At 46.6% G+C, this 23679-nt stretch overlaps 1 protein-coding gene across 3 annotated transcripts in view; it reads left to right on the top strand.

Moving 5' to 3' along the window:
* LOC139265824 (glypican-1-like) overlaps positions 1 to 23679 on the top strand; it is a 378382-nt gene that overhangs the window by 215956 nt on the left and 138747 nt on the right. For all 3 annotated transcript variants that reach the window (XM_070883291.1, XM_070883290.1, XM_070883289.1), the window contains one exon: positions 14966 to 15124. In XM_070883291.1, coding sequence (XP_070739392.1) covers positions 15016 to 15124 — 109 coding nt within the window. In that variant the 5' untranslated portion in view covers positions 14966 to 15015. The remainder of the gene's footprint in view (positions 1 to 14965; positions 15125 to 23679) is intronic.

The following is a 23679-nucleotide window of genomic DNA, read 5'->3' as shown; positions in this document are numbered from 1 at the left end:
TGTGAAGCTCCTTGGGATGTTTTACTACGCTAAAAGCGCTATATAAATACAAGTTGTTGTTGTTGCATGGCGAAGTGACTTCACCCACGTGACCCCTGGGCAGCTGAGCTTTGTTGCTGCATTTAACGATGCTGCTTCCCCCAATGGCTCGGTGGCATTATCCAGTGAGTAACTGAGCCATACAGACTAAGGGTATCGCGGGTTTAACACCCACCCCCCGCCCTGGTCTACGCTGCATTACCTACCTAATCTGGGTGACCGTCAGAGTGCCACGATTGTTTCAGGACCCAGGTCAAGGAGGAGGTTAAAGGTGGGCAGTCTCTGTGCTCTTGATTGATGTCGAATGACGCCTGATGGAAGCGCTTGTGGATGATCTGGGCTCTGCCTGTAATGCCACCTGCGGTCAAATAGTCTACTGACACGATGCAGCCTAACATAAGGACCATTGTACCAGGTGCCAGAGGGCTCTTGGTCCCCTCAGTTTAACACGGGTTGCTTGAGGAGAGGAGAAAAGCTGGCACGGAGGAAGAAACAAAACCATTCGTGACTAATGGTTCCACATGGCGACACAGGAGTAAGCATTTTAGAGATTTCCAGGCCGATCAAGAACTAGACAGTCTGGTCCAAAACCAGTTGGGTGGCAGCCATGTATGAGCTGCATGTTTTCAGTTAATGCATCGATGCTGAATTCATCGCTTCATTTACTACTGAAAGCCCAGCAACTGCGTGACAACTGGGAATACAGAGATTGCCAGACAAAGAAAGACCAAGGTCCATCTAATTCACCACCTACCATCCTGGCAGTCGCATGATACAACGATAATGGAATTGTTGACTAATCAAAGCAATTGATCTCGATCAATTAGTCTACAAAAGAGCCAGATATGAGGTGAGGAAAGCTCCAGTGATGGAGAGCTTTGCGAACATAGAAACATAGAAACATAGAAAATAGGTGCAGGAATAGGCCATTCGGCCCTTCAAGCCTGCACCACCATTCAATAAGATCATGGCTGATTATTCACCTCAGTACCCCTTTCCTGCTTTCTCTTCATACCCCTTGATCCCTTTAGCCGTAAGGGCCACATCTAACTCCCTCTTGAATATATCCAACGAACTGGCATCAACAACTCTCTGCGGCAGGGAATTCCACAGGTTAACAACTCTGAGTGTGAAGAAGTTTCTCCTCATCTCAGTCCTAAATGGCTTACCCCTTATCCTTAGGCTGTGTCCCCTGGTTCTGGACTTCACCAACATCGGAAACATTCTTCCTGTTATCTAACCTGTCCAGTCCCGTCAGAATTTTATATGTTTCTATGAGATCCCCTCTCATCCTTCTAAACTCCAGTGAATACAGGCCCAGTCGATCCAGTCTCTCCTCATATATCAGTCCAGCCATCCCGGAAATCAGTCTGGTGAACCTTCGCTGCACTCCCTCAATAGCAAGAACGTCCTTCCTCAGATTAGAAGACCAAAATTGAACACAATATTCTAGGTGAGGCCTCACCAAGGCCTTGTACAACTGCAGTAAGACCTCCCTGCTCCTATACTCAAAACCCCTAGCTATGAAGGCCAACATACCATTTGCCTTCTTCACCGCCTGCTGTACCTGCATGCCAAATTTCAATGACTGATGTACCATGGCACTCAGGTCTCGTTGCACCTCCCCTTTTCCTAATCTGCCGCCATTCAGATTATATTCTGCCTTCGTGTTTTTGCCCCCAAAGTGGATAATCTCACATTTATCCATATTATATTTCATCTGCCATGCATTTGCCCACTCACCTAACCTGTCTAAGTCACCCTCTTAGCGTCCTCCTCACAGCTCACACCACCACCCAGTTTAGTGTCATCTGCAAACTTGGAGATATTACACTCAATTCCTTCATCTAAATCATTGATGTATATTGTAAAGAGCTGGGGTCCCAGCACTGAGCCCTGCGGCACCCCACTAGTCACTGCCTGCCATTCTGAAAAGGACCTGTTTATCCCGACTCTCTGCTTCCTGTCTGCCAACCAATTCTCTCTCCACATCAGTACATTACCCCCAATACCATGTGCTTTAATTTTGCGCACCAATCTCTTATGTGGGACTTTGTCAAAAGTCTTTTGAAAGTCCAAATACACCACATCCACTGGTTCTCCCTTGTCCACTCTACTAGTTACATCCTCAAAAAATTCCAGAAGATTTGTCAAGCATGATTTACCCTTCATAAATCCATGTTGACTTGGACCAATCCTGTCACTGCTTTCCAAATGCGCTGTTATTTCATCTTTAATAATTGATTCCAACATTTTCCCCCCTACTGATGTCAGGCTAACCGGTCTATAATTACCCGTTTTCTCTCTCCCTCCTTTTTTAAAAAGCGGTATTACATTAGCTATCCTCCAGTCCATAGGAACTGATCCAGAGTCGATAGACTGTTAGAAAATGATCACCAATGCATCCACTATTTCTCGGGCCACTTCCTTAAGTACTCTGGGATGCAGACTATCAGGCCCTGGGGATTTATCGGCCTTCAATCCCATCAATTTCCCTAATACATCCATAGATCCAAAGTCACCTTTTTATCCCAAGCACACTACACTCGCCACATGTCATGTATGAAATTACTCATATCTTGGCTCAAGCCAATTTCTAACGGGCATGGGTTGAAGGTGAAAAACTGGCGGTAATTGGCACTCTCTCAGGCCGAAGATGACTGATGTGGAAAATGGTAAATTGTTACACTGCTGTTGTGGGGCAGAGTAGAGGGAGCACTCCAGTGCAGTGCTGAGGGAGTACTGGACTGTTGGAGGTGCCATCTTTCAGATGAGACGTTAAACCGAGGCCCCGTCTGCTCTCTCAGGTGGACGTAAAAGATCCCATGACACTATTTCAAAAAAGAGCAGGGGAGTTATCCCCAGTGTCCTGGTCAATATTTATCCCTGAATCCGCATTACAAAAACAGATTATCTGGTGATTATCACATTGCTGTTTGTGGGCACTTGCTGTGTGCAAATTGGTTGCCCCGTTCCCTACATTACAGCAGTGACTGCACTTCAAAAGTACTTCATTGGCTGTAAAGTGCTTTGAGATATCCGGTGGTCATGAAAGGCGCTACATAAATGCAAGTCTTTTTTTCTTTCTTTAGTCTGCACCTGAGGCTATAGATGCACTCCCACTTTGACTGGCATCTGTGGAATAAGCTGTAAAGCTAGCTGACTCAAGTTATACTGCCACGACGGACACGGTTAGATTGGTACCATGCCAACTTCACCCAACTATGGGAGAGTACCACGCATTGAGTTTAGCGAAAAGTCTAAGCATCAGAATGCTTGGATGCATATGCTGAACTCTTGTAGCCCCGCTCCCCAGATTGCTAACTTGGGAGGTAGCAGGTGTGATAGTTTTCAGGACGTCCTTTGGCAGTTTCACAGTGTACTCGGTGCACAATCCACAGGGGGTAAGACTAGAGATAGTCTCCTACCTCTCTATGCGAGTGCATTGCAAGGGAATTAAGGGTTATGGGGAGCGGGCGGGTAAGTGGAGCTGAGTCCATGGCCAGATCAGCCATGATCTTGTTGAATGGCGGAGCAGGCTCGAGGGGCTAGATGGCCTACTCCTGTTCCTAATTCTTATGTTCTAAGTCAGATTGCTGACAGTCAGGACTATTGAACAGTATCAGGTAAAATGGGATACAGTATGATTGATGAATATGGACCTTTCCAATCTCGAACAGTCCTATGTTCCTCAGGGTATTGGGATCTATGTGAATGAGGTAGGTTAGTTAAGTGCATCGAGTGATGTGTCGTGGTTTATTATGGTCTTCTGATTATCAGGGAACTGGGTACGAATTCCCTTTGTTTAACCTGAAGTTTTCTTTTCCTTTCTGCTATTTTTGACCCATTGCAATGCAAGGGGATTCCACCCTCTATGATGAGCATGATGGGTCTGATTTTCTTGCCCTCCTTCTAAATGCAAGCTGTTGTTCTCTGTGCTTGTTCGACTCCCTCGATACGCCAACACTTTGAAAGGAAGACAGAACTTGCATTTCTGTAGCTCCTTTCACAACTTTACAAAGCGCTTTACAGCCACTGAGATACTTTTGAAGTGAGGTCATTGTTGTAACTTAGGAAACGCGGCAGCCAATTTGCGCACAGCAAGGACCCACAAACAGCAATGAGCTAAATCGGCAGTTGGCGAGAGGTGGGAGCATCGTCGGAGCGGCCTATAAAAGGCCCATTGGGAGCTCGAGAGTCAACGGCAGTTGGCGAGAGGCGGGAGCAGTATCGGAGCGGCCTATAAAAGACCCAGCGGGAGCTCGAGAGTCAGCGGCAGTTGGTGAGAGGTTGGAGCAGTATCGGAGCGGCCTATAAAAGGCCCAGCGGGAGCTCGAGAGTCAGCGGCAGTTGGTGAGAGGCGGGAGCAGCGTCGGAGCGTCCTATAAAAGGCCCAGCGGGAGCTCGAGAGTCAGCGGCAGTTGGTGAGAGGCGGGAGCAGCGTCGGAGCGTCCTATAAAAGGCCCAGCGGGAGCTCGAGAGTCAGCGGCAGTTGGTGAGAGGCTGGAGCAGCGTCGGAGCGTCCTATAAAAGGCCCAGCGGGAGCTCGAGAGTCAGCGGCAGTTGGCGAGAGGCTGGAGCAGCGTCGGAGCGGCCTATAAAAGGCGTACCGGTGCAGCTACAGCGGGAGAGAAAGCAAAAAAGAAGTAGAAAGGAATCAAAAGGTGACGTCACAGCCAATGGGGTAAGTGATTGGCTGGTGATTGGTGAGTAGCTTTTCTTTTTATTTTTATATCAGTAAGTAAACTAACATTATTACCAATTTAAGGGTATCTAAGGGTTAAGGCATGGCAGGAGAGATTGGTCACGTGATATGCTCCTCCTGTGCCATGTGGGAACTCGGACGCTTCCGGTGTCCCTTACGACTACATGTGTAAGAAGTGTATCCGCCTCCATCTCCTGATGGACCGCGTTGCGGAATTGGAGCTGAGGGTGGATTCACTCTGGAGCATCCACGATGCTGAGAATGACATAAGTGGCACGTGTAGTGAGATGGTCTTACCGCATGAGAAGGATCCACAGCCAGCCAGGGAATGGAAGACCAGCAGGAAGAGTAGTACAAAGAAGGTCGTGCAGGGGTCCCATCTGGTCATCCCCCTGCAAAACAGATACACTGTTTTGAGTGCTGTTGAGGGAGATGACTCATTAGGGGAGAGCAACAGCAGCCAAGTTCATGGCACCGTGGCTGGTTCTGTTGTACAGGAGGGCATAAAAAAGAGTGGGAGAGCGATAGTGATAGGGGATTCAATCATAAGGGGAATAGATAGGTGTTTCTACGGCCGCAATCGAGACTCCAGGATGGTATGTTGCCTCCCTGGTGCAAGGGTCAAGGATGTCTCCGAGCGAGTGCAGGACATTCTGAAAAGGGAGTGAGAACAGCCAGTTGTCGTGGTGCACATTGGTACCCAACGACATAGGTAAAAAAAGGGATAAGGTCCTACGAGACGAATTTAAGGAGCTAGGAGTTAAATTAAAAAGTAGGACCTCAAAAGTAGTAATCTCGGGATTGCTACCAGTGCCACGTGCTAGTCAGAGTAGGAATCGCAGGATAGCACAGATGAATACGTGGCTTGAGCAGTGGTGCAGCAGGGAGGGATTCAAATTTGTGGGGCATTGGAACAGGTTCTGGGGGAGGTGGGACCAGTACAAACCGGATGGTCTGCACTTGGGCAGGAACGGAACCAATGTCCTAGGGGGAGTGTTTGCTCGTGCTGTTGGTGAGAAGTTAAACTAATATGGCAGGGGGATGGGAACCAATACAGGGAGACAGAGGGAAACAAAAAGGAGACAAAAACAAAAGACAGAAAAGAGATGAGTAAAAGTGGAGGGCAGAGAAACCAAAGGCAAGAAACAAAAAGGGCCACTGAATATAAAAGGGCTGCAGCAGGGGTAAAAACTAAAAATCATGGTTTAAAAACTAGGATGAAAACACTCTACCTAAATGTACGCAGCATGAGAAATAAAGTAAATGAGTTGACGGCACAAATCATTACAAATGGGTATGATTTGGTGGCCATTACAGAGACATGGTTGCAAGGTGGGAATTAAACGTACAGGGGTATCTGACGATTCGGAAAGATAGGCAGGAAGGGAAGGGAGGTGGGGTAGCTCTGTTAATAAGGGATGATATCAGGGCAGTTGTGAGGGATGATATTGGCTCCAATGAACAAAATGTTGAATTATTATGGGTGGAGATTAGAGATAGTAAGGGGAAAAAGTCACTGGTCCGCGTAGTTTATAGGCCCCCAAATAATAACTTCATGGTGGGGCGGACAATAATCAAGGGAATAATGGAGGCATGTGAAAAAGGAACGGCAGTAGTTATGGGGGATTTTAACCTACATATCGATTGGTCAAATCAAGTAGCCTGGAGGAGGAATTCATAGAATGCAGACGGGATTGTTTCTTAGAACAGTATGTAACAGAGCCTACAAGGGAGCAAGCCATTTGGATCTGGTCCTGTGTAACGAGACAGGAAAAATACACGATCTCCTCGTAAAAGATCCTCTCGGAATAGTGATCACAATATAGTTGAATTTGTAATACAGATTGAGGATGAGGAAGTTGTGTCAGAAACGAGCGTACTATGCTTAAACAAAGGGGACTACAGTGGGACGAGAGCAGAGTTGGCTAAAGTAGACTGGAAACAAGGATTAAACGGTGGCACAATTGAGGAACAGTGGAGGACTTTTAAGGAGCTCTTTCATAATGCGCAACAAAAATATATTCCAGTGAAAAAGAAGGGTGGCAAGAGAAGAGATAACGAGCCGTGGATAACCAAGGAAATAAAGGAAAGTATCAAAGCAAAGACCAATGCGTTTCAGGTGGCCAAGGTTAGTGGGAAACTAGAAGATTAGGAAGATTTTAAGCAACAGCAAAGAATGACTAAAAAAGCAATAAAGAAAGGGAAGATAGATTACGAAGGTAAACTTGCGCAAAACATAAAAACAGATAGTTAAAGCTTTTACAGATATATAAAACGGAAAAGAGTGACTAAAGTAAATGTTGGTCCCTTAGAAGATGAAAAGGGGGATTTAATAATGGGAAATGTGGAAATGGCTGAGACCTTAAACAATTATTTTGCTTCCGTCTTCACAGTGGAAGACACAAAAACCATGCCAAAAATTGCTGGTCATAGCAATGTGGGAAGGGAGGACCTTGAGATGATCACTATCACTACGGAGGTAGTGCTGGACAGACTAATGGGACTGAAGGTAGACAAGTTCCCTGGTCCTGATGAAATGCATCCCAGGGTATTAAAAGAGATGGCGGAAGTTATAGCAGATGCATTTGTTATTATCTACCAAAATTCTCTGGACTCTGGGGAGGTACCAGCGGATTGGAGAGCAGCTAATGTAACGCCTCTGTTTAAAAAAGGGGGCAGGCAAAAGGCAGGTAACTATAGGCCGGTTAGTTTAACATCTGTAGTGGGGAAAATGCTTGAAACTATCATTAAGGAAGAAATAGCGGGACATCTGGATAGGAATAGTGCAATCAAGCAGACTCAGCATGGATTCATGAAAGGGAAATCATGTTTAACTAACTTACTGGAATTCTTTGAGAATATAACGAGCATGGTGGATAGAGGTGTACCGATGGATGTGGTGTATTTAGATTTCCAAAAGGCATTCGATAAGGTGCCACACAAAAGGTTACTGCAGAAGATAAAGGTACGCGGAGTCAGAGGCAATGTATTAGCATGGATTGAGAATTGGCTGGCGAGCAGAAAGCAGAGAGTTGGGATAAATGGGTCCTTTTCCGGTTGGAAATCAGTGGTTAGTGGTGTGCCACAGGGATCAGTGCTGGGACCACAACTGTTTACAATATACATAGATGACCTAGAGGAGGGGACAGAGTGTAGTGCAACAAAATTTGCAGATGACACTAAGATTAGTGGGAAAGCGGGTTGTGCAGAGGACTCAGAGAGGCTGCAAGGAGATTTGGATAGGTTAAGCGAATGGGCTAAGGTTTGGCAGATGGAATACAATGTCGGAAAGTGTGAGGTCATCCACCTTGGGGGAAAAAAAACAGTAAAAGGGAATATTATTTGAATGGGGAGAAATTACAACATGCTGTGGTGCAGAGGGACCTGGGGGTCCTTGTGCATAAATCCCAAAAGGTTAGTTTGCAGGTGCAGCAGGTAATCAGGAAGGCAAATGGAATGTTGGCCTTCATTGCGAAAGGGATGGAGTACAAATGCAGGGAGGTCTTGCTGCAACTGTATAAGGTATTGGTAAGGCCACACCTGGAGTACTGCGTGCAGTTTTGGTCACCTTACTTAAGGAAGGATATACTGGCTTTGGAAGGGGTACAGAGACGATTCACTAGGCTGATTCCGGAGATGAGGGGGTTACCTTATGATGATAGATTGAGTAGACTGGGTCTTTACTCCTTGGAGTTCAGAAGGATGAGGGGTAATCTTATAGAGACATTTAAAATCATGAAAGGGATAGACAAGATAGAGGCAGAGAGGTTGTTTCCATTGGTGGGGGAGACTAGAACTAGGGGGCACAGCCTCAAAATACGGAGGAGCCAATTTAAAACCGAGTTGAGAAAGAATTTCTTCTCCCAGAGGGTTGTGAATCTGTGGAATTCTCTGCCCAAGGAAGCAGTTGAGGCTGGCTCATTGAATGTTTTCAAGTCAAAGATAGATAGATTTTTAAGCAATAAGGGAATTAAGGGTTACGGGGAGAGGGCGGGTAAGTGGAGCTGAGTCCACGACCAGATCAGCCATGATCTTATTGAATGGCGGAGCAGGCTCGAGGGGCTAGATGGCCTACTCCTGTTCCTAATTCTTATGTTCTTATGAGAGAGAGAAAGAGAGAGGCAGGGGGAGAGAGAGAGAGGCTGGGGGAGAGGGAGAGAGGCTGAGGGAGAGGGAGAGAGGCTGGGGGAGAGGGAGAGAGCCTGGGGGAGAGGGAGAGAGGCTGGGGGAGAGGGAGAGAGAGAGAGAGAAGCTGGGGGAGAGAGAGAGAGGCTGGGGGAGAGAGGCGGGGGAGAGAGAGAGCACGGGTAGGGTGGCGGAGCAGGCTCGAGGGGCTAGATGGCCTACTCCTGTTCCTAGTTCTTATGTTCTTATTAAATGACCAGATAACTGTTTTGATGATGCTGGTTGAGGGATAAATATTGATGAGGACAGTTGCAGAACTCCCCTTCTCGTCTTCGAAATATTGCCATGGGATCTCTTGTATGCACTTGAGAGGGCAGACAGGCCCGGATAGCACCTCCCTCAGTACTGCACTGGAGTGTCAGCCTAGATTTTGTGCTCAAGATCCTGGAGTGGAACTTGAACCCACAACCTTCTGACACAGAGGTTAGAGTGCGACCACTGAGCCATGACTGGCACGGTTAGATTGGTACCGTGCCGACTTCAACCAACTATGGGAGAGTACCCTGCAATTTACCTGTTACGTTGACGGATGCAGTGCTCCCGGGGGTCCCCGTAGGTGGTTGCTTTGTGCTGTGTACACCAGACGCCACTCTACGTTGTTGTGGAATTGGCAATGTAACTGTAACCTATCATGTCCTGCGCCTGACCGGGGGATACTGCGACATCAAAATGGTCAAACTCTCCGTACCAACATCCCTCGTGGTGATGAGCTCAAAATTCAGCGTGAAAAGATTTGTTTCTTTCGGTTGAAAGAGGAAGCTAATTGAGGGCATTCTGAAGGGGAGAGGATGAACAGCCAGAGGTCGTGGTCCACATCGGCACGAATAACATAGGGAGAAAGAGGGATGAGGTCCTGCAGGCAGAGTTTAGGGAGCTCGCAGAGAGATTAAAAAGCAGGACCTCAAAGGTCATCATCATAGGCAGTCCCTCGGAATCGAGGAAGACTTGCTTCCACTCTTAGCGTGAGTTCTTAGGTGGCTGTACGGTCCAATACGAGAACCACAGTCTCTGTCACAGGTGGGACAGATAGTCGTTGAGGGAAAGGGTGGGCAGCGAGCCTGGTTTGTCGCATGCTCCTTCCGCTGCCTGCGCTTGATTTCTGCACGCTCTCGGCGACGATAACCTCAAAGGTAGTAATTTCCGGATTACTCCCAGTGCCACGAGCTAGTGAGTACAGAAATAGGAGGATACAGCAGATGAATACGTGGCTGGAGAGATGGTGCAGGCGGGAGGGCTTTAGTTTCCTGAGGCATTGGGACCACTTCTGGGGAAGGTGGGACCTGTACAAGCCGGACGGGTTGCATATCAACAGAGCCGGGACCCATATCCTCACCCGGGGGGGTTTGCTAGTGCTATTAGGGAGCGTTTAAACTAGCTTGGCAGGGGGATGGGAACCTGAGAATAGATTTAGTAGGGAGAGGAGTAAAGCTGGAATTAGAAAGTACAAATAAAGAAAGTGAGTTTGAAGGAGGAAACAAGTAGGAAAAAAGAGTAAAAAAACAAACTTAAAGGCACTTTGTCTAAATGCACGTAGCATTTGTAACAAAATAGATGAGTTGACAGCACAAATTAAGACAAATGGTATGATCTGATAGCCATTACAGAGACGTGGTTGCAAGGTGACCAGAACTGGAAATTAAATATTCAGGGGTACTTAACAATCCGGAAGGACAGACAGAAAGGAAAAGGAGGTGGGGTAGCTCTACTGATAAAGGATGGAATCACTGCAAACTATATTGACTCAAATGATAAGGGTGTTGAAACAGTTTGGGTGGAGATAAGGAACAATAAGGGGAAAAAGTCACTGGTGGGCATAGTCTATAGGCTCCCTAACAGTAGCAACTCTGTTGGTCAGAGCATAAACCAGGCGATAGTGGGAGCTTGTAAAAAGGGAACAGCAATAATCATGTGTGATTTTAACCTCCATATTGATTGGACAAATCAAATTGGTCAGGGTAGCCTTGAGGAAGAATTCATAGTGTGCGTAGGGGATGGGTTCCTTGAGCAGTACGTAACGGAACCAACCAGAAGGCAGGCTATCTTAGATCTGGTCCTGTGTAATGAGACAGGATTAATAGACAATCTCCTAGTAAAGGATCCCCTCAGAATGAGTGATCATAGCATGATTGAATTTCAAATTCAGATGGAGGGTGAGAAAGTTGGAACTCTAACCAGCGTACTAAGCTTAAATAAAGGAGACTATGAAGATACGAGGGCAGAGTTGGGTAAAGTGGACTGAGAAAATAGATTAAAGTGCAGGACGGTTGATGAACAGTGGTGTACATTTAAGGAGATATTTCACAACTCTCAAGAGAAATATATTCCAGTGAGGAGGAAAGGGTGCAAGAGAAAAGATAGCCATCCGTGGCTAACTAAAGAAATAAAGGATGGTATCCAATTAAAAACAAGGGCATACAAAGTGGCCAAAACTAATGGGAGGACAGAAGACTGGGAAGCTCTTAAAAGCTAGCAAGGAACGACTAAAAAAATGATTAAGAAAGGGAAGATAGACTATGAAAGTAAACTAGCACAAAATATAAAAACAGATAGCAAGAGTTTCTCTAGGTATATAAAAAGGAAAAGTGTGGCTAAAGTAAATGTTGGTCCCTTAGAGGATGAGACCGGGGAACTAGTAATGGGGAACATGGAGATGGCAGAAACTCTGAACAAATATTTTGTATCAGTCTTTACAGTAGAGGACACTAACAATATTCTGACAGTGGATAGTCTAGGCTATAGGTGGGGAGAAATTTAACACAATCACAATCACTAAGGAGGTGGTACTCAGTAAGATAATGGGACTAAAGGCAGATAAACCCCCTGGACTTGATGGTTTGCATCCTAGGATCTTAAGAGAAGTAGCAGCAAAGATTGTGGATGCAATGGTTGTAATTTACCAAAATCCCCTGGATTCTGGGGAGGTCCCAGCATATTGGAAAACTGCAAATGTAACGCCCCTATTTAAAAAAGGAGGCAGACAAAAAGCAAGAAACGATAGACCAGTTAGCCTAACATCTGTGGTTGGGAAAATGTTGGAGTCCATTATTAAAGAAGCATAGCAGGACATTTGGAAAAGTAAAATTCGGTCAGGCAGAGTCAGCATGGATTTATGAAGGGGAAGTCATGTTTGCTAAATTTGCTGGAGTTCTTTGATGATGAAACAAACAGGGTGGATAAAGGGGAACCAGTGGATGTGGTGTATTTGGACTTCCAGAAGGCATTTGGCAATGAGCCACATAAAAGGTTACTGCACAAGATAAAAGTTCACGGGATTGGGGGTATTATATTAGCATGGATAGAGGATTGGCAAACTAACAGAAAACAGAGTCGAGATAAATGGTTCATTCTCTGGTTGGCAACCAGTAACTAGTGGGGTGCCGCAGGGATCAGTGCTGGGACCCCAACTATTTACAATCTATACAAATGACTTGGAAGAAGGGACTGAGTGTAACATAGCCAACTTTGCTGACGATACAAAGATGGGAGGAAAAGCAATGTGTGAGGAGGACACAAAAATTCTGCAAAAGGACATAGACAGTGAGTGGGCAACAATTTGGCAGATGGAGTATAATGTTGGAAAGTGTGAGGTCATGCACTTTGGCAAAAAAAATCAAAGAGCAATTTATTATTTAAATGGAGAAAGATTGCAAAGTGCTGCAGTACAGCAGGACCTGGGGGTACTTGTGCATGAAACACAAAAGATTAGTATGCAGGTACAGCAAGTGATCAGGAAGGCCAATGGTATCTTGGCCTTTATTGCAAAGGAGATGGAGTATTAAAAGCAGGGAAGACTTGCTACAGCTATACAGGGTATTGGTGAGGCCACACCTGGAATACTGCATGCAGTTTTGGTTTCCATATTTACAAAAGGATATACTTGCTTTGGAAGCAGTTCAGAGAAGGTTCACTAGGTTGATTCTGGAGATGAGGGGGTTGACTTATGAGGAAAGGTTGAGTAGGTTGGGCCTCTACTCATTGGAATTCAGAAGAATGAGAGGTGACCTTATCGAAACGTATATGAGGCTTGACAAGGTGGATGCAGAGAGGATGTTTCCTGATGGGGGAGACTAGAGCTAGAGGGCACAATCTTAAAATAAGGGGCTGCCCATTTAAAACAGAGATGAGCATAAATTTCTTCTCTGAGAGTTGTTAATCTGTGGAATTCGCTGCCTCAAAGAGCTGTGGAAGCTGGGACATTGAATAAATTTAAGACAGAAATAGACAGTTTCTTAAACGATAAGGGAATAAGGGGCTATGGGGAGCGGGCGGGGAAGTGGAGCTGAGTCCATGATCGGATCAGCCATGATCTTATTGAATGGCAGAGCAGGCTGAAGGGGCCGTATGGCCTACTCCTGTTCCTATTTCTTATGTTCTTATGTACTTATGAGATCATTCAGATGGATTGGAATCACAAAAATGTCCATCTTGTGAGAGGGATGTCTTTGTGTGGAGAAGAGCCAGCAATTGTTGGCAGCAGGAATGGAACATTCCAGAAGATGCCCTCTTCTCCTGCTTCCTTCCCTTCAGTGCCACTCCCAAGCTTTATCCTGCTGGCGTTCCTACAGTGAATGATGGTTCTGCCCACTGTGGGTGGGAATTCCCGGTCTTGGGAGAAATCTGGTGGCCCGTGGCTGAAAACGGCAACAGTTCCACCAGTATCCTTCAGGGAAGGGATCCTGACACCCTGACGCAGTCTGACCTGGACATGAGTCCAGTTCCGCACAACGTGGATGACTCAATGCCCTCTACTCCGCTATAAAAAAAACAATCATTGGGAACACCATCACCACAAGACCTGCAGGGGTTCGAAAGCTCAGTCCAGCATCACCTTCTCAGGACAGCCAGGGATGGGCGATAAATGAGACTTTGCCAGTGTCGCCCACATCCTGAGAGCACGTTGAAAACTATGTTGGGGTGGGGAATGGAGTTAGGTCAGCACTTCGATGTACCTCAGTGACATTGAATGTTGCTGTCGCTGAGCCATCAGAGGAGCTGGATTTTTCAATGAGATATACACGCAAGAGTTTGTCTCTGTTGACAGGAGTTGTGGACCAAACTTAAAGTCCTTCAGACATTTGTTTCCAGGACTCCGACTGATGTCGAGTCATCGAATCATACAGCACAGAAGGAAGCATTTCTTTGCAAGAACAAACCAATTAGTCCCACTAACCCGCCCTTTCCCCATTAGCTTGCAAACATTTTCTTTTCAAATACAAAACCAATCCCCTTTTGAAAGTTACTGTTGAATCTGCTTCCACCACCCATTCAGGCAGTGCCTTCCAGGTTTGATCCTTCAGGTTGTACTGTGGGGTCCTCTATAAGCAATCCATTCTGCATGTTGCAGTTCTTCCAAGCATTTCGCCGTCGGTCATCAAGGCTGAGGGGAGATTGCTGAAGGGCTTCAGCGACGGTCCCAAAATGGCCGTCTAGATTGGAGGCGGGTTGGTGGTAGGTTGTTTGAGTCGGCCTGGATCGGCATGTCTTTGCTGGTGTAGTGGTTGTATTCTCTGGAGACTGAATATTCGTAGGTGTGCTGGTGCGATGTTTGCAAGCACGGGCAGCCAAGGTGTTTGTGTCGATAAAAGTGTACCGGTGATAATTCTCATAGTAGAGTTTAGCTGGACATCAACAGATTTGAAATTTTACTATTGAAAGCGACTATTGAATCTGCTTCCACCACCCTTTCAGGCAGTGCCTTCCAGATCACAACTCGCTGTGTAAAAACATTCTCCTCATCTCCCTCTGGTTCTTTTTCCAATTATCTTAAATCGGTGTCCTCTGGTTACCGACCCAACTACCAGTGGAAGCAGTTTCTCCCTATCTACTCTGACCAAAATCCTTCATAATGTCTTACACCTTTATTAAATCTCCCCTTTACCTTCTCTGATCTAGTGAGTCCCAAGTGTTCCTTAATGTTCACTGGGCCATTTGGGAGATTGCATTTTGGGAAATTTGAAAATGTTTTGGTCAGACCTTAATTTGGAAGGATGTTCCGCCCTCACCAGCAACCTAAATTGGATGTGTGTTGTGTTTCAGGGGAGCACCTGCGGATCTGCCCACAGGGTTACACCTGCTGCACCAGTGAAATGGAGGACAACTTGGCCAAGAGGAGCCGCAGTGAATTCGAGGCCCTGGTGAGGAACGCCAGCCATGCGGTGCAGACGATGCTCATGGCCCAGCACAACAACTTCAACAGTAAGTAGCGGACTTCCTGAGGGGTGACGGCACTCGGGGAGAAGCCGGACGGGACCAGGCCTGGGGCGCGCAGGTTGGGAGGAGATGTCAGGATTCAGCCTGAGCCTTGGGATTGGGTGGGCAGCTGGTTGGGAGGGGCACCTCAGAGAGTCAGTAGAGTTTGTAACTACAAGATGTTGGGTTTGCGACTGGTTCTTTTCACGTCATGTGGAACACAGACTTGAACGGAAATGGCAGACATCTGGTTTAGTCATTCACCGCCACATCTGGCTGGGCCACATAAAGCAATATCGGATCCTCCATTCATCTGCCAAAACTGCTCTGTAACAATAAATCCCAGCTTCTATTCTCCACCGCTAACGTCTTTTTGAACCCCTCTCCCCAGTCTCCACCCTCACCTCCAACAATAAATATGAGGAGCTTATGGACTTCTTTGTCTCCAAGATTGAGACCATCTGTTCGGCCGCCTGTGCCTCTTCCCTTCCTTCCCCTGGCCCACTGGGCCAAACTTCCTCTATGGATCCCCCCTGCCCTAGCCCTGACCTCACATCTTTCTCCAGTTTCTCTCCGATCTCCCCTCATGACCTTTCCAAGCTCATCCTGTCCATGAGACCCACTTCCTGTTCCCTTAACCCTATTCCCACCAATCTGCTGACCACTCACATTCCTTTCCTTGCACCCATGTTAGCTGACATTGTTAACGGTTCTCTCTCCTCAGGTACTGTCCCCTCTCCCTCAAGTCTGCCATCATCACCCCTCTCAAACTCCTTGAACGCGTTGTCGCCTCCCAAATCCATGCCCATCTTTCCTACAATTCCATGTTTGAATCCCTCCAATTCAGTTTCCTCACCTGCCACAGTACCAAAACAGCTCTCATCAAAGTCACAAAGAATATCCTTTGTGACTGTGATGAAGGCAAACGATCCCTCCTCGTCCTTCTTGACTTGTCTGCAGCCTTTGACACGGTTGACCACTCTATCCTTCAACACCTCTCCACCGTTGTCCAGCTGGGTGGGACTGCATTCTGATCTATCTAATCGCAGCCAGAGAATCACCAGCAACGGCTTCTATTCCCGCCACCGCATCGTTACCTCCGGTGTCTCGCAAGGATCTATACTTGGCCCCCCTCTTATTTCTCATCTACATATTGCCACTTGGTGACATCATCTGAAAACACAGCATCAGTTTCCAAATGTACACTGATGACACCCAGCTCTACCTCGTCCCCACTTCGCTCAACCCCTCCTCAGTCTCTAAATTGTCACCCTGCTTGGCTGACATCCAGTCAGGATGAGCAGAAATCTTCTCGAAAGATTGAAGATCAAAGCCATTGTTTTCAGTCCCCGCCACAAACTCCGTTCCCGAGCCACTGACTCCATCCCGCTCCCCAACTTCTGTCTGAGGTTGAACCAGACTGTTCGCAACCTTGATGTCATTTTTGACCCTGAAATGAGTTTTCGACCACATATCCGCAGCATAACTCAGACCACCTATTTCCATCTCCGGGACATCACCCGTCTCTGCCCTTGCCTCAGCTCATCCACTGCTGAAGCCCTCATCAACACCTTTGTTACCTCTAGACTTGACTATTCCAACACACTCCTTGCTGGCCTCCCAATCGTACCCCATGTAAACTAGAGGTGACCCAACTCATCTGCCCATGTCTTAACTCGCATCAAGTCCCACTCACCCAGCTCCTCTGTGCTTGCTGACCTACATTGGCTCCCAGTTAAGCAATGCCTCGATTTTAAAATTCTCATCCTTGTTTTTAAATCCCTCCATGGCCTCACCCTCCCTATCTCTGTAATCTCCTCCAGCCCCACAACCCCCCCGAGATATCTGTGCTCCTCTAATTCTGCCCTCTTGAGCATCCCTGATTATAATCACTCAACCATTGGTGGCCGTGCCTTCTGTTGCCTAGGTCCCAAGCTCTGGAACTCCCTGCATAAACCTCTCCACCTCTCTTTCCTCCTTCAAGACGCTCCTTAAAACCTAGCTCTTTAACCAAGCTTTTGGTCCCCTGCGTTAATTTCTCCTTATGCGGCTCAGTGTCACTCCTGAAGCACCTTGGGACGTTTCACCATGTTAAAGGCGCTATATAAATACAAGTTGTTGTTGTTTATCATTGGGGGACTGACTCTGGCTATGAGTCCTTGCCTTCAACCTGCTGACCTTCAAGTGGCAAGAATGAAGGCGACATTGTTGATATTGTACATGTTCCTAGTTGCAGCCTGTGTAAGATACTTCTGATGCAACATTAGTTTCATGATCGAAAAGTTACATTATAATTGGAACTACTGAGCACCAGAGTGTGTAAGACGATTTGTTACTTGCGGGAATTTGTCGTGTACAAGAGCAGAGCTGTATAGCTGGATTTCAGGCTGTGATCTAATCAATGATTTGTAGAGAGAAGTAGATATATGCAGGAGTGAGTTACAGGCTGGTATCTAACCAAGGGGTTTAACTGAAGGAAGGAACGTGCATTTATATAATGGCATTCCGATCCTCAGGATGTCCCAAAGAGCTCTTCACGGACAATTCATTACATTTGAAGCGTAGTCACTTTGGCGGAGAAGCGGCAGCTCAGCAAAGTTCCACAAACAGGACACGAGATAATAGGCCGGTTAGTCAGTTTTTGGTGGTGTTGGTTGAGCAATGAGTGTTGAGAAGGTCACTTCAGTTCCTGCTCTTCTTCAAAAAGAAGTGTGCTTGCATCTTGCTCCATCTGATCAGGCACTTCGGGCCATCAGCTTCACCGTATTGTCTGAAAGACGGCACCTCTGGCAGTGCAGAACTCCCTCAGTATTGCACTGGAGTGTTGGCCTACATTATGGGTTCAATCCTGGGCTTGAACCCACAGCCTTTTGGACTTGCAGGCAAGAAAGCTATCACCGAATCAAGATCACACATGGAATATTGGATATGTGGGAGTGAGTTACAATCAAGAGGTTCAGCTGGTTTATATATAGAATAATAGATACCTGGGAGTGAGTTACAGGCTGGAATCTTACCGAAGGGTTCAGGTGGTTTATATATAGAATAATGGATGCCCGGGAGTACATTACAGGCTGGAATCTAATTGAGGGGTTCAGATGGATAATATATAGAATAATGGATACCTGGGAGTGAGGTACAGACTGGAATCTAATCGAGGGGTTCAGGTGGTTTATATATAGAATAATGGATACCCGGGAGTGAGGTACAGGCTGGAATCTAATCAAGGGGTATGGGTGGTTTATATATAGAATAATGTATACCCGGGAGTGAGGTACAGGCTGGAATCTAATCGAGGGGTACGGGTGGTTTATATATAGAATAATGGATACCCGGGAGTGAGGTACAGGCTGGAATCTAATCGAGGGTTATGGGTGGTTTATATATAGAATAATGGATACCCGGGAGTGAGGTACAGGCTGGAATCTAATCGAGGGTTATGGGTGGTTTATATATAGAATAATGGAGTCCCGGGAGTGAGGTACAGGCTGGAATCTAATCGAGGGGTTCGGGTGGTTTATACATTTGTTAATGTTCTGGTTGGAGACATTTTTGGTTCTGAAGGGGGCTCCTATCTTTAAAAAGTGAATCCTTTTTTCTACTGTGTGTGTACTTTCTGCTTTTGTGTAAAAATGCGTTAAGTATTTCTGGGCTTTTGACTCTGCAAGGTTTGGCTCTCTCACTTGCACTGCCATAGAGCAGGAACTTCTCATTCTGTGTTGGGCCATTGGTAGCTGGATGGCACTATTCTGCTGGATCTGAGTGTGTTTGGACCGTGGCTGTTGCCTCCGAGTAACCGCAGCTCGGTGAACAGAATGATGTGCATCTGCCATAGCATGAAGTTAGATCGTCGTACATCAGACTCATCCAACCGGCCGTTGATCGTTACCAGCTCACCCATTTTACAAGTTGGTATCCAGCGTGCCTCCATGGCCCCGTCCCTCCCTCTCTCTGTAATCTCCTCCAGAGCCACAACCCCCGTCCCCCCCCCTCCCCCGCACCCCACCTCCCCCGAGATATTCGTGCTCCTCCAATTCTGGCCTCTTGAGCATCCCCGATTTTAATCGCTCCAGCTGCCAAGGCTCAAGACCCTGGAATTCGCTCCCTAAATCTCTGCCCCTCTATCAATATTCCCTCTAAATTGTCTCTGTTGTCCACGGCCTGTTTATTTCAATGCGCGGTCCCTTTAAATGTCTGTGCAGACGCTGTATTTCAAGTGGGAAGCTTGTGAGCGGCCTGCATGGCACCGTGCAGATTATTGCGTGGTCGTGCACATGTGCAGCTTAGAGGGAACATTGCTCTCTGTCTCTCTCTCCCCCTTTAAGACGCTCGCCCCTCCCTATCCCTGTTATCTGCTCCTGCCTCACAACCCCCCGAGATGTCTGTGCTCCTCTAATTCTGCCCTCTTGAGCATCCCTGATTATAATCACTCAACCATTGGTGGCCGTGCCTTCAGCTGCCTGGGCCCCAAGCTCTGGAACTCCCTGCCTAAACCTCTCCGCATCTCTACCTCTCTTACCTTCTTCAAGACGCTCCTTAAAACATACTTCTTTGACCAGTCACCTGCTCTAATTTCTACTTATATGGCTCGGTGTCACATTTTTATCTCATAATACTGCTATGAAGCGCTATATAAATACAAGTTGTTGATGTTAAAATTTACAGACAACAGATTATCTGGGTCATTATCACATTGCTGTTTGTGGGAGCTTGCTGTGCACAAATTGGCTGCCGCGTTGCCCACATTACAACAGTGAAAACACTCCAAAAGTACTTCATTGGCTGTAAAATGCTTTGGGGCATCTGGTAGTCGTGAAAGGGGGTATATAAATGCAAGTCTTTCTCTCTCTCTTTCTGTTTAACCAAGCTTTTGGTTACCTATCTGCCTTAATATCTCCTTATGTGGCTCAGTGTCAAATTTTGTTCATGCTCCTGTGTAGCACCTTGGGACATTTTACTGCATTAAAGTCACTATATAAATATAAGTTGTTGTGCCAACAGGAGAGTAGAGGCGCAGGGAGACTGACACACTGAGGCATTGCTCTTCCAAAATCTGGAGACGTAGAATCACATCGGGAATTATTTGCTTATTGTTGGGATTGAACTCTCCTCCAAGGTCACAAGCCAGGGTTTCTCGAAGCTCACTGCTCCCGCTTCTTGTCTATAAGGGTCTCCTGTGAAATTACTTGGGGCAATCTCATCCCATTTCATGGGGAATGTATGACACTGCCCACTGGGAATGATTTGGTATTAGGTGAAAGACTTGCATTTATATAGAGTCTTTCTCGACCTTGGGATGGATGAATGTGCTGCACAGCCAATGAAGTACTTTTAAAATGTAATCACTTTTTGTAACTGAGGAAACATGGCAGCCAACTTGCACACAGCAAGCTCCTCCGAACAGCAATGGGATAAATGACCAGAAAATCTGTTTTAGTGCTGTTACTTGAGGGATAAATATTGACCAGTACTCTGGAGAGTGCTCTTCTTCAAAATTATGGCATGGGATTTTTACATCCACCTGAGAGAGCAGATGGGACCTTGACTGTACATCGCATGCAAAAGACAGCACCTCCAACAATGCAGCACTCCTTCAGTGCTGCACTGGAGAGTCAGCCTAGATTTTGTGCTCAGGTCTCTGGCGTGGGACTTGAACCAACAGCTTTTTGACTCAGACGTGAGAGTGCCACCCACTGAGCCACAGCTGACACTTATTAATTGAACTTGGCCAGCTCGCCAAAGTAGGCCAGATTGGAGTTGTGGAGACTGCCCATCAAAAGGTGCATAAAATATATGAATCTGGAGCAAAGGAGAGAAATTGAGATCTTTAAAACTATTGAATCACTCTGCCGTTGTGTGTTCCCTCCCTATCTCTGTAATCTCCTTCAAACCGCCCCCCCCCCCCCCCCACACCCCCCACAAGATGTCTGTGCTCCTCTAATTCTGCCCTCCTGAGCATCACTGATTATAACCGCTCAACCATTGGTGGCCATGCCTTCTGTTGCCTGGGCACTAAGCTCTGGAACTCCCTCCCTAAACCTCTCCGCCTCTCCACCTCACTTTCCTCCTTTAAGACACTCCTTAAAACCCACCTCTATTCATCTGCCGTAATTTCTTCTTATGTGGCTCAGTGTCAAATTCATTGTTTTGTCTTAAAACACTCCTGTGAAGCAGGGAGACTGAAACACTGAGGCATTGGTCTTCCAAAACATTTGGGACATTTTACGTTAAAGGCGCTATATAAATACAAGTTGTTGTTGTACTCCCCTCCTTTCTAGAAGGCGGTGACTTGCTGGGTAAAGTTCCACTACCCTTTGGGGTGGGTGGTCTTGGCTGATTTTTTTCTCCCCCTAACCCCCTCCCCCCCCCCCCCCCCACTCCAGTTCAGGGTGTTGAGACCATTGGGAGCACTTCTCCTTCCACCCCTCTTCCCAATATTGTTCTTCATAAGATGAAGTAAGTCGAAAGCACCCATGGATGAATCCTGGACCGTCTCTGCTCTGTGTGGCTCAGTGTCAGGAGAACACGCAGTGTGCATTGGTGAAGTGAGCCATCACCTTTGGCTTCCGAGCCTCTTCAAAGCCTTCAGTTTCCGGTGTGAAAGGAGGAGGCGAGTGGCTGAAGAATGTGAGGCAATTCACAATGTGATCACTCGGGGAGGTCTCTGTCACAGCCATCAACACATCAATATTTAGTAGCTGCTGGGTCTATGAGCCAGAGATTCCAGCCTGTAAACCAATCCACTTCTGTCTGCATCCCAGATCGAGATGGAATGTGATTCTTTGACTAACTTCACAGTCAGTACTTTGAGCTTGCACTTTCTACATTGACACTTTTTACACCTCACTGAATGTTTGACTGTGTTCAGGGAGAATAGCCTCTGTACATCCCTTTCCCTCTGTTTGTAGCCTGCCCCTGTGGTGTTGCCGGTCCCCTGCATACTGTACAGGGACCCGGACTCCAAACGGGCTGGACTGACTTCCAGCCATTACTTTCCTAAAACACACAAAGAGCACTTGGAGACACGGTGATCTGTGGTGTTGTCAGTTCGATGACTTTGTCATGGCATCCAGCTGACAGAGGTAGAACCAAGTATCTCTTGACAACTACTCTCCACTACAGAAGGAACCTGCACTTATATATAGCGTCGCTCACATCCTTAAGACGATCCAAAATACTTCACAGCCAATGAGTTACTTTCAATGTGTAATTATTGTTGTAATTCAGGCAAATGTGGGAGCCAATTTGCACACAGCCAGATCCTACAAACAGTAAATAAGATAAATGACCAGATTATCTGTTTTAGTGGGATTTGGTTGGAGCCATTGGGTGAATTATTTGGGCAATATCTTACAAGCAGAGCTGATTGTTGGCAGCTGGGATCCTTACCCGTACTGGGTGGGATGTTTGTTGGAAGCAGTGTTGACTGGTGTCGAAATAACTCTGACAAAGGAAAGAAATGCAAACGCAATAAGTGACCGAGGCTCAGAAAGGGCAACTCCTCTGCTGGCTCAGTGGGACTCCAGGTGAAATATTAAACACTTTCGAGGTGATGGAGGATTGTGCTCACGTGTGCACAGTGTGTTATCGTGGGCCGCGGATTGCTTCTACGAAGGCAGTTGTGGCAGCCTCTTTGCATACAGCAAGATCCCACAGTTGGCAATAGGATGGATTTTTGGCAGTGGTGGTGGTTGAGAGAGGAACACCGGGAAAGCTCTTTGCTCCTGTTCAAGTAGTGCCGTGAGATCTTTCAGCATCCACCTGAACAGTGAGATGGGGCCCTTTGGTTAACATCGGCCATGGAATCTGTGGAATTCGCTGCCTCAGGAGCGGTGGAAGCTGGGACATTGAATAAATTTAAGACAGAAATAGACAGTTTCTTAACCGATAAGGGAATAAGAGGTTATGGGGAGCGGGCAGGAAAGCAGACCTGAGTCCATGATCGGATCAGCCATGATCGTATTAAATGGTGGAGCAGGCTCGAAGGGACATACGGCCTACTCCTGCTCCTATTTCTTATGTTCTTATGGAAGACGGCACCTCTAACGGTGCAGCACTGCCAGTGAACTCAATGCTAACCGATGCAAACTTACCTGCCTATTTGATGTATTTATTTTTTTGTTGCCTCTTTTCCAACTGTCCCTTATCAATCTTGAAGGGGCAATGCCTTTGTGAAAGTCATTGGGTGACCTTTTTGTAATTTATCTACAAGCGCCGATGTACAATGGCATGAATTAAACAGATATATGATTGCCTAGGATGTCATTGCGATGAAAGGAAAATGGGGGCATGATGGTTCTTCAGCAAACAAAAGAAAAGGCTTGGCAAGGCCCTTTTAATTAGTGTTGTTGCTAGTTCCCGATGCTCATACAAGGGGTTGTTAGTTGGTCTGAGCTGTTCGGAGTTGACTCATCAGTCTCAACTGAAGGCACGGAGTCATGCCTCGACTAGTCCTGCACTTACTGCTCATCTCTAATAGCTCCAGTCACATCTATGAGTATTAAATGGAACCACAAACAGATGTTATGATGAAATAGTCGCTTTATTTACCTATTCAGCCA

This window comes from Pristiophorus japonicus, chromosome 6 (genome assembly GCF_044704955.1).
Source record: "Pristiophorus japonicus isolate sPriJap1 chromosome 6, sPriJap1.hap1, whole genome shotgun sequence".
Classification (NCBI taxonomy): domain Eukaryota; kingdom Metazoa; phylum Chordata; class Chondrichthyes; family Pristiophoridae; genus Pristiophorus; species Pristiophorus japonicus.
Note: the sequence above shows the minus strand (reverse complement) of the source record. Positions and strands in the feature narration are given on the sequence as shown.